An 11,204-nucleotide genomic window follows, 5' to 3' on the forward strand; every position below is an offset into this window, starting at 1 on the left:
AAGCTGCAGTGGAGGTGGGGACGTGGGGAGGGGCTGGCGGGGAGGGGGGTGGGTGCTGAGCAGCCCTGCTGGAGGGCGCCGGACCCGCAGGCACCTGCTTGGAGAACTTGCGTCGCCAGAGGCAGGGCCCGTGGCAAAGTTGAGCATGAGAAATCTGAGCATCAGAGGAGGCCAGCGCCTTTCTCTAAGGCAGCGGTTCGGAGAGAAGAAGGCAACCGTCTTTGGAACAATAGTCAGTTTAGAAATCTCATTCATTTCTTCACTGAAGTAAGCTGTGTCTGTTTCAAACTGTGTCATGTTCCTCAAAGCCCAGAAAATGAGGAAAACAAGAAGAGAGCATTCGCCAAGTCCAGGAAACACAAGGTCAATGCTCTAATCACGTTACTGCCAGACTGAAGCCAAAGAGTGACTCAGGCGGCAGCATAACACACTTATGCAGCTGGGGGGGATTAACCGGATTCCAACTCCATCCCAACCTCCTGCAAAGACGGGCCCAGGTAAGGGGATGAGGCTTTCCTCCTGGACAGAAGCAGGCGGCCCGGCCTTCCCCGCTGAAGGGGGACGAGGGCAACAGGGCAGTTTTTTGTTTTTAAAAAAAAAAAAAAAAAAGATTTGTGCCCTCGGCCTCAGGTCAGAGCCAGAGCAGCACCTAAGCCAGCNAGAGCATTCGCCAAGTCCAGGAAACACAAGGTCAATGCTCTAATCACGTTACTGCCAGACTGAAGCCAAAGAGTGACTCAGGCGGCAGCATAACACACTTATGCAGCTGGGGGGGATTAACCGGATTCCAACTCCATCCCAACCTCCTGCAAAGACGGGCCCAGGTAAGGGGATGAGGCTTTCCTCCTGGACAGAAGCAGGCGGCCCGGCCTTCCCCGCTGAAGGGGGACGAGGGCAACAGGGCAGTTTTTTGTTTTTAAAAAAAAAAAAACAGAGATTTGTGCCCTCGGCCTCAGGTCAGAGCCAGAGCAGCACCTAAGCCAGCCTGTGAAGGCAGGGACACCAGGGGCCCCTGCAGGGAGTGGCCAGCCCACCAACGGAGGGGGGGGGGCCCTTCCTCTTCTGTCGGCGCCAAGTACAGTTTGTCTCGGTCCTGCGCCCTCTCCCTCTCCCAGCACAGCGTCTTGGGGCTGAGGACCGAAGAAAGGGGAGGCCAAGAGCACAGCTGGGCCGAAGCCACTTCTCCAGAGCTTCCCAGGGGCCGGTCCCTCCCCTCTCCTGGGGAACCCTGCTCTGAACACCAACATAGTTAACACATAATATCACTTGCTCCGCTGCCAAAGACTGGGCCCATTCACACCACCGTGTTATTCAGACTAGTGAGACTCCTGGTTTGAATTCAGTGTTACACAAAGCAAGTCTTGGCCGTGCCAGGCCTGTCACTAAGCCCCAGTTTCTCCCACAGCTTTGTGCTCTTTGCAGCCACTGGACTCGGCCCAGCATCCGCTGCCTCAAGGGGAGAGCCACTCTGCATCTCCTTCAGGGATCTGTGCCTTTGTGACCAGGACTGACCACCCGAAATCCTACCCGAAGCTTCTTGATTTGAGGGGGTGACAGTGACAACAGGGGCAGGGATCTGTGCGTGACTAACAAGACTCTAAAGCAGCAGCGAGGAGAAGAAAGCAGAGGCGGCCAAGCCCTGAACCCCAGGAACCAGCATTCCAAGGGGAACGCTGCCCCCACGGTCCCTACCCACACCGCCAAGCCCTCCCCGGGAGCCGCCGATCCCGAAGACGGCCTCGGCAGGGCGCGCCACAGACGCCTGGCAGAACCCCCCAGGACAGCCAGGCCCTCCCCGTGGACAAGAGCAGGCCGTCACTGGGAGCCAGGGCTGTCGCCCTCGGTCAGCGTCTTGAAGTCCATGGAGAGAGCTTGTTCCTCGGCCTGGGGTGGCCGCTTCCAGTCCGTGCGGGTCAAGATGTAGAGCACAGTCACGCCAAAGCCGGCCAGCAGCAAGCCCAGCACGTTGCCCAGGACGCCCTCAGGCTCAAACGTGCTGTACTTGGCCCTGCAGGGTTTGGATGGAAGGGAAAAGCCACCCGAGGGGTCACCATCAGGCCCAAATGCCATTCACACCCAGGCCAGAAAGCCGGCACGGTCTTCCAGTCCCAGCCCTACCCGTCCCCCACCCGGAGAGGAAGACCACTGCTTCGCTAACTCCTCACAGAGCTGGCTCAGAAGGCAGAGGTCCATCTCCAAAGGCCATGGTGGCACAGGACACTCACCCAAGTTTAAACAGCAGCGCCTCCTTCAGGCCCAGCAGGGCTGTGCCCACAGCGAGGAGGAAGATGGTGGCGCCAAAGAAGATGTGCTGCGGGCGGTAGCGGCTCCGCAGAGAAAACGAAGCTCCAGGGAACAGGAAGAAGCTAAAGCCCACAAGCCACTACAAGGAAAGGCAAGGCAAGGTGGTGCCGGAGACCGGGCCAGCCATCGGTCTGAGCAGCCCAAGGACTCGACGCCCCAGACAGGCTGCATCCACACGCAGTGTAGGAAGCCCTCCATCCACCCACGTGGCTTTCTTCATCTCAAGAGCAGGGGCAGGGGAAGCAGTACACTTATGGGAAAGGTCCTGGCCCTGGCGCTCGAGGCCTATCTCAGTTCATCGTGCTCGTGCACTTGGAAGCCCGGGCCGGTGACCAAACACATGTGCCGCGTCAGCTGGAAGGCAGCCTGGGTCTCAGGCACCCTCGCCTGGGAGATCCTGGCTTTCGTACCCATTTCAGGATCTGAAAGCAGATCCAACTGTGCTAAAGCACCTCCTTCACTTTCAGGCACACGCCCGGGACAGTGGGCCCTTGTGTGGCACATGCAGCCCTGCCGTGGTCTCGTCCACGCCCTCCCCTCGCCCACCACCCCGGTGGCGCTGAACCACCCACCTGCACAAAGTAGAGAACAAACGTGAGGATGCCACACCAGCTGTGCAGGCTGTACAGGTCAGCGTAGCCCTTCCCCCTGTGGTAGTCGAACACCGCCACCAGGCCTGGGCCGGAAGGAGGGGCCGTGTGAGGACAGGGCTCATGGGGAGGGAAGCGGGTGAGGTGACCCAAGGGAAACCCAACTAGCCGGGACTTCTGGGATCTGGTCCCAGCTCGAGGGCTGCCAGCACCCAGTGTCCCAGCTGAGGATGCCTTCGGGGGAGGGGGGAGGGGGAAGGAACCAAAACAGAACTGCAGTGGAGACGAGAGGTGTCAAGCAGCTACCTCCCCAGGTGAGAAGCAGAGGTGAGGGAAATGGGAAGCCGCGCCCAGGAACTCACCCACCAGGGCGATGATGAACGCGAAGACGTGCAGCAGTCCGTGCAGAACTTTGGTTGTGCGTTTGGTCTCATTCCTGAAGACGCGGTAAACCAGCAGGGCTTACAGGGAGTGAGAAAGGGAACGTCAGGCCCGCCTGCCACGGGCAGCGAGGAGACAGCGGGGCTGGCAGAGGTGATCTGCATCAGGGCTTGGCAAGGCACCCCGGCCACAGGCCATGGGACAGAAATCGGGCTCCATGGGGCCCGGCGGGGGACCCGCGGGTGAGTGTGCCCTAACATCCCTGCCACCACCACTTTCTTATCAAGTGTGCTGTGTGCTCCGGGCTGTGTTCTAATTTCATCATGCGGTCACACTGAGGTGTCAACAAGCTTCTGAGTTTGCCTCTTGGCTCTGATGATCCTCAGATAGTCCAGTGTCAAACCTGAGCAGATACTCACTACCTTTCACAGGCAAGCTCCCTAGGTGGGGAACCCAATTCCCAAGCTAACCCCTCATCGGGCTGAGCCAGATGGGGCCAGGTGGCACAGGGAATGCCTCTTAGGGATCTGCTGCTGGGGAGTGGCTGTCACCAGGACCAGCTCTAGGAAGAATGGGTCAAACAGATACAGACCCAGCTTGCTTGTTACCAGACAAGGCCACACAAAAGGCAGCGAGGGGGCCAAGCACAGCCTTACTCCTACCCCAGGGAGGAGTTGTGTCTCCGCCAAGGCCAACATTCCCCCGACACACACTCACACACTCACCCTCTTTCTTCCAATTTCAAACCACCCCTGCAGAAGCCAGCCTCAGCTCGCAGCCCAGACCCTGGGCTGCCTGCTCTAAGCAGCATGCACATCCTTGGATGCTCCACAAACCTCAGGCCCCTGGATTTGGATGCCTGGTGTTCCCAGGCCCCAAGCCAGCTTCCTTCCTGTCTTTTTCTAGAATCTTAGATGTGTCTAAGTGTAGGAGACCCCAGGGATGAGAGGGTTCCTGCAAACCGCCCCTCTCAAGAGCAGTTCCAGGAGCAAGGGCGGGACTTACCGGCTCCCTGTAGGAAGATCAGGCCTATGACCATGCAGAGGGGATGCACATTAAACTGCAGGGCACCCTCCCAGGCGATGCCACCCCTGTACAGACCAAGCCAGGCTCCAGTCGTGGCCACCGCAGTCAGGCCCAGCAGCTGGGAGAAAGCCACGTAGTAAGGCAGCGCCCTGGGGGTGGCCGCCACTCCGGCAGGGCTCTCCATGCTGAGGCAGCTGCTGGAGGGAAGATAGCAAAGCTCAGAGCCGCCCACCGCCCGTAGAGGCTTCCTCCCCTGCCTCCCGATGCCCACTACCCCCCTCCACCCCCCTCTCCCGGCCCCTGTGTTAAAGCAGTGCCCTCCATCCTGAGTCTCAAGTGCAGCTCAGCAGAAGTGCCCCACTTCCCCCAGAGACAGACAGGCCGGCACCTGGCCATGAGATGCAGTGAGGGCGCAGAAGGTCCTCCAAATTCTGGTGGGAGCAGGGGGGGCCACGTCGGTGCCTTGCATTCTGTTTCCCAAGACCCTGGCTTTTCTCAGGTGGGGCTCACAGTGGAGGTTCAGAGAAGTGAGAAAATCCCTTGAAGGTACAGTTAGTCACAGTTTATTCTCCAGATGGGTCACAAATACATCCAGAGAGAACGAGAAAGCCTACTTCCCTGCACCCATGGACCCAGCATGTGGCCCCATGTGGCCTAGAGGAGGAGGAACTCTGCCCTGTCCAGGGGCCTGGGCGCAGCCCCCGCAGCCGCCCCCTTGCTCTGACCCCACTTTGCCTGACAATGACGACTGTGGGGAACAGGAGGAGCCACACAGCCTGCACACCTGCCACAGCTTCCTCCCCCACGCTCAGGGCAGTGTGGGTCCGCACCCCACCCCACCCCACCCCCAGCCCCGCTCAGGACAGGGAGTAGCACCTTGGCATTCAGAGCCCATGGGGTGTTTGATACACATCATGTAACTCACAACCATCCTGTATGGGACAGTAAAGCAGGCAGTTACTGTCCCCATGCCCCAGATAAGAAAATGGCAGTTCCAGGAGGCTTGGGAAAGCCTTGCTCAGGGGACTGTGTATGTGTGCGTGCATGTGTTTATCTGTGTGTGTGTGTGTGTGTGTGTGTGTGTGTGCATGTGTGTGTTGAGTACAGTTCCTGGCTCCTCTGCCAAGTGCATCCCCATGCTAGCCTCCCCAGGGGTCAGGATGGCCTTCGTGCCAGCTCTTCCCCCTGAATCCTATGGTTCTCCAGACCCAGAGCCCAGGCCTGGCCCACACGCCCAGGCAGGAGAGGCAGCCAGGGCACAAGGCTGGTGATGAACAAGGATGGCCTCGTCCCTCCGCCTGCCTCGGTGCTGCGGGGTCCCATGCCCCCAGTGTCCCGGGCTTTCTAGGCAGCAGTGGAAACATTTCAGAGAATGACAGATGGGCAGAGACATGGCCTAACAGGCTCTGGGTCTTCCTCTAACACCCAGCACGTGCTCTCCCTCCACCCTGTACAACTCAAGAACTAGTGTCCAGTCAGCCTGGTCTTCTACCAGTAATTGGGGAGGTCTTTTTACCCCTAGGTCTCTCTGCCACAACTGACAAATTTTGGCAACTTCACAATTAAAAAATGTTGGCGGCAGTAGAGAGTATTACTAATACATACTTCCCACAGTAAGATACAGATTAACATGAAAAGGAAAAAATTTACAAGTAATCAGCATTTTCATGTGTGTCCTTACATCCCTTTTTTCTAGAAACATATACATTCTTTTATAAAAACAGAATCATACCAATTTCTAACCTGCTTTTTTAACTTAATCGTAGATTCGGTGTATCTTTTCGTGCCCACGAATATACACTGACGCCATTGTCTCAATGACATCACAGGACTGCACCGTACAGCAGTTCACGCTTTAACCAAGTCCCAGTCCTCGCTGTTCAACATTTAGCTAGCTTCCAGCTTTTCACTGAATAAGCCACACTATGTGATCATCTTCGCACACATGTCTCAGTAATTCCTAAGTGGAGAAATGGAATCCTGCAGAAAGGCTGTATTTTCTTTCAGGTTTTTGATGTTTTATCAAATGATCTTCCAAGCACACTCCCATGGCAGGTGGGAACACCTGTTTCCAGAAGCCATGGCAGACAATGAACCCTTATTTCTGAAACTCTTGCCTTTGTCTGTATCTGTGACCTTTACACAAGGCAGCTCCCACATCTAGGGCCAGTTTTGTGCTCTCCCCCAAATACAAACCCCATTTCCAGCTACCCACCATACATCTCTACCAACACCCACAAACACTTCAAACTCCTCCGCACGTCCCTAGTCAATTCATCTGCCCAGTCTTCATAACCGAATCCTCTCCTGACCTCACAGGTGGTCCGTGCGACTGCCTTCCTTGTCCCAGCGCCGACACCCTCCACAGACAGGCCACCGATCCTCGGGGTTCTCCCCAGGGTCGCCCGCCATCACTTCCCTCCTGGCCATCTTCATTGCCAACATCCCAGCCAGAGCATGGAGCTTCTGCCCCGATCTCTGTACCCCTTCTAATCTGCCATATGGGCCAGGGACAAGGACAAGGCCAGTTCCCCAACTCATGTCACCCCACCTTGTGCAAATGGGGCCCAACGCTTGCCTGCCGGTGAAATGGCAACACTCACAAAACATGATCCTAACTCAGTTTCCACCTGCAGCCCCACATCTTCCCACCAAGTCCACTCAGCTCAGCTTCGTGGGTTCTCACAACACCCTCCACCTCACTCCCTGCGCCTGTCTTCCGGCTCCCCACCACTCACCCTCCCCTCCCTCCACCTGCCCCACGACCTGAAAGGGACATTTCTTTCTTCTCTGTCCCCTCCTCTGCATCCCCAAGCCTGGCCTGGAGCCCACTCACCCTGTCGGAGGTCTGCCTGCCGCGAAGTTCACCTGTGCCTGTCTGCTAACGTGCAGAGCGAGCTCCTCAAGGCAGGGAATGCTTCCTACTCTTCCTTGGGTCTCCTGGGGATCTATTCCCCTGCCTTAACTCTAACAGGAAAAATCTACTGAACAGAGAGAGGCTGTCCTTGGGTCACTTGTTCTCCGTCCTCCCCGCCTTTATTAGATTTATCCCCAGAGAGCCCGGGGCACAGTCAGAATCTGATTAGCTCCGAATTAGGAAGAACAGAAGGAACGTGCTCTGCTGCTGGTAGACCTGCCACACCCTCTCCCTGCCCAGCAGACTAACCAAGGACAGCAGTGGGAGTTCAGGGCCACAAAGGGATCATGGCCTCTGGATCTCAGAGGTACTCCGCGGCCGGGCAAGCCAGAGGCAGCATGTTTCCCTCCCAGCCAGTCTCCTAAGGAGGCAGATGGAAACCAAGGCAAGGTTCTCTTCAGGGCTGTGATGTTGTGACTTATAAGAAATATGTAGGATGGGGGCACCTGGGTGGCTTAATCAGTTAAGCATCCGACTTCAGCTCAGGTCCTGATCTCACAGTCTATGGGTTCGAGCCCCGTGTCCAGCTCTGTGCTGTCGGCTGAGAGCCTGGAGCCTGCCTTGGGTTCTGTGTCTTCCTCTCTCTGTGTGCCTCCTCCTCTGTGCTCCTCATGCTCTATCTCTCTCGCTCTCAAAAAATAAATATGGAAAAAAGATTTTTAAATATATATATTGGATGGAGCTCCTAAACTCCTAAAACTCTTAAAATTTCCCAGGAAAGCCCTAACTCTGTCTTCTTTTATTTTAATGAGCACCTAGATANTGGGTTCTACCCCTCAACCTCTAGGGAGGGAGAGGGCAGCAGATTTGTTCAATCGCCAATAGCCAATGATCTAATCAACCCTGTCTCTGTGCTGAAGCCTCCATTAAAATTCAAAAGGAGCTTCCAGGGGAGGACGCTACCCTAGTTCCCTGGGGAAGGAGGCTCCTGTGCTCTGGACCCTTCCAGACCTCGCCCTATCTACCTCTTCGATCTGGCTGTTCCTGAGTCACATCCTTTTGTAATAAACCTAATAAGTGAAATGTCTCTCTGAGCTCTATGAGCTGCTTTAGCAAATTAACTGAACATGAGAAGGCCATGGGACCTTCTTATCTACAGCAGGTGGGTTAGAAGCACATATGCCAAACTGGGTTTGTGACTGGCCTCTGAAGTGGGGGCAGTCTCGTGGGCCTGAACCCTTAACCTGCTGTCTCCAGGTAGACAGTGTCAGGATGGAGTTAAACTGTAGGATGTCAGTCAGTGTCCACGCGAACTGGAGAAGTGGCTGGTGGCACTGAAAAGAAATCACACTTTGGAGCAGCGAGGTGACCGAACAGGCGGCTTTGCCACTCTACACCGTACAGTCCCACCCTGAACTCCTCGGGAAGGCAGACCGCTGATGCTGTTTGCACCCACCGTGGCAGAGTGGGGGTGTCCGCTCATGTTGGGGGGACACCAGGGGCCTTGCAGCAGACTGCAAGCCCCTACTGTGTGTTCAGCATTCCCTCACGGAACCTTCACCATACCGCTATGGTAAGAAGAGAGCACTTTCCACTATACACACAGAAGACAGTTTTCCCCACTTTAATACATCGATGTGGCACTCCCTGAACAGCTGGCTGGCTGGTGGCGGGGTGGCTTTGCCTAGAAGCTAGGGTGGAGCTCTCATGCTCTCCAAATACTGAAGCCATTCAAGGATCTGAATGGGCATTTGCCAAAGAAGTTGCTTTTTTTTTTTAATTTTTTTAATGTTTTATTTATTTCTGGGAGAGAGAGAGAGACAGCATGAGCAGGGGAGGGTCAGAGAAAGGGAGACACAGAATCCGAAGCAGGCTCCAGGCTCTGAGCCAGCTGTCAGCATAGAGCCCGACGCGGGGCTCGAACCCACGAACCGCAAGATCATGACCTGAACCGAAGTCGGACGTTTAACTGACTGAGCCACCCAGGCGCCCCAGAAGTTGCTTTTGAAACAGAGCTCCAAGGAGGTCTCTCCCTGTCCCATGCCAATCCTCCTGTGCCCCTCACCCCTCAGGAGACCATGCTCCTAAGGCGCTTTAAGGCCACCACAGCACCAAGCACCGGTGTTCCCTGTGAGCTCTCCTGGGAGAAAAGGAAGCAGGATGGGATGGGGTGGCAGGAGGGACAACCAGCTGCTCCATGAGATCTGCATGTCAGCTGCTCCCAAGGCAGCTCTCCAGCCCCATCTGTCCTGGGGAACTAGGCATAAGGGTAATGGGACAACCAGGAGGAAGCCATAAAGGATGACCTTTGGAACCATGGAGGACCAAGCCGTCTCCCCCACTCCCCCTTCCAACGTGAAGGTGATTTCAGCCCAAGTATGAGGGAAGCAGGAAAGCTCACACTAAGCACCTCAGGCAGGCCTGTCTGTGCCTTACCTACAGGTGACCCCGTAGTCAAAATGTTCCAAGCGTGGAAAATCCAGATTCCTTCCCTAGCTTCTAGGGAACACATCTCACTCTGCTTGGAATCTGGCCCGTCCACAAACACATTTTGCATGTGCAAACCTTGAAAGGAGTTGAGAGATTCACTCCCCAGCAAGCAAATACCTTTGAATCGGGCCCCTTCGTTTCCCACACCAGACAGTGAGAACGCTCTCTTCCCTCCCAACGGGATTAGCTCCCCAGAACGCCGGGCCACCTTTGTTCCCAGAGCAGAAGTGTGGGCAGCAGTGTCAAGGGCCTTGAAGCTGCCACTCTCCAACCCAAAAGTCTCTTCTGCCGGGCAGACCAGAGTTTTGGAAGCAGAGGAGGCTCTTCTAGCCCTCAGAGCCCCTTACACAGCCACCCTCCTTCCTGGCAGAGCACAAGATGGGGGTGACAGCTCTGGTAGCTTCTGGAACTTTGGGCTGTGACAGTCACCCCTCCCCTCCCACACGCACTTGCAGTGAGACTCCACTTAATGCAATCAAACAGGGACAGGAGAGGTACCCGCAGGGGTTGAACGTGCTGAAAATCACTCTCCTCATGCCCACGGTTTCATTAAAAGGCCACCAGGCCTAATCTCATTATGAGGACCAGACACTGCCCACGTCCTAGAGCCTGGAAGCAGGCAGCCTGGCCTGGCCGCAGCCTGGCTGGGCTACAGCCCTCCTTGGCCACAGCAGGGTTTTAATTGGGTTACACAATTATACTGGGGACGGAGGTTAGATCTTTTCTAAGATCTAAGTGAGTGGGGTGGAGGGGAAGACTCAATTGCCCTAGAATGCCCTAGAATGTGATGGAAGAGAAGGCAAAATGAAGGTTGGGCTGTCAGGCAGGGCCCCAAGTAGCCTGAAGTAAGAAAGCAAAGCCCAGTTCTCCATTAGGTACAGCGGGCTTGGTGCCAAGGTTCCCAAATACTTGTAGGGACCCACAAAAAATGTTATGATTTCTGCTAAAATTAGAAGGAAAAGTAAATTTAGTGTTGAAGAAAATATTTTAATTTTTAATCCGGCCCGGATTATATTGGTTTCTATACCAACACAATTGTAAAATACAGGGTTTTTTATAAAACTATTATTATTTTTAATGGAAGAAGGGTCCTAGCAAGGCAAAAGTGTCTACAGCGCACAAATGCAGCTCTGGTCAAACGGATGTATTTTTAAAGTCAGCCCCACTGTATCTGACTGTGTGCTCCTGGTCAAGTCCAGTCCAGCTCTCTGAGCCTGCTTCCTCATCCACAAGATAGAGGATATCAAGTCCCACCTTATTATTCACGGCCCGGCAAAAATTAAGTGGGATAAATATGTAACAGCACTTAGCAAAGTGCCTGCCACATGGTAGGCACTCAATCAAGTAAGAGTCTAACAAAAACTAAATCGGGTCCTAATAGCACGTTGGGAAGAGTCGCACATCAGAAGTGATTGACACGAGAGGCTTTTGGGGCCACGGAGAGCCAGATGGCAGCACTACCCTCTCTCATAAACCCACACGCCCCTTCTGTCCACTCTCCGTCCCCCACTGGGCAGAAACCCCCGGAACTGGGGTGGCTTTCTCCACCAATACCT

General features: G+C 55.2%; 1 protein-coding gene across 1 annotated transcript; it reads right to left on the reverse strand.

Annotated features, from left to right (window-relative positions):
- Window positions 1-675: 675 nt before the first annotated feature.
- Window positions 676-4,497, reverse strand: CYB561 (cytochrome b561). Its single transcript, XM_077780330.1, has 5 exons — window positions 4,281-4,497; window positions 3,257-3,355; window positions 2,877-2,980; window positions 2,226-2,383; window positions 676-2,008 (listed from the first exon to the last, which is right to left on the reverse strand). The coding sequence occupies exons 1-5, from the start codon at window positions 4,483-4,485 to the stop codon at window positions 1,816-1,818; spliced, it is 759 nt and encodes a 252-aa protein (XP_077636456.1). The 5' UTR covers window positions 4,486-4,497; the 3' UTR covers window positions 676-1,815.
- Window positions 4,498-11,204: the final 6,707 nt, after the last annotated feature.

The sequence above is a fragment of the Crocuta crocuta genome, unplaced genomic scaffold, assembly GCF_008692635.1.
Source record: "Crocuta crocuta isolate KB4526 unplaced genomic scaffold, BGI_CrCroc_1.0 scaffold288, whole genome shotgun sequence".
Lineage (NCBI taxonomy): Eukaryota > Metazoa > Chordata > Mammalia > Carnivora > Hyaenidae > Crocuta > Crocuta crocuta.

Coding starts and splice junctions, on each gene's coding strand:
- CYB561 (XM_077780330.1), bottom strand. CDS start 4,485: ATGGAGAGCCCTGCCGGAGTGGCGGCCACCCCCAGGGCGCTGCCTTAC. Junction 2,981..3,256: donor GTTCATCATCGCCCTGGTGG/GTGAGTTCCTGG, acceptor CTTCCGGCCCAG/GCCTGGTGGCGGTGTTCGAC. Junction 2,384..2,876: donor TTGTTCTCTACTTTGTGCAG/GTGGGTGGTTCA, acceptor CTTTCCTTGTAG/TGGCTTGTGGGCTTTAGCTT.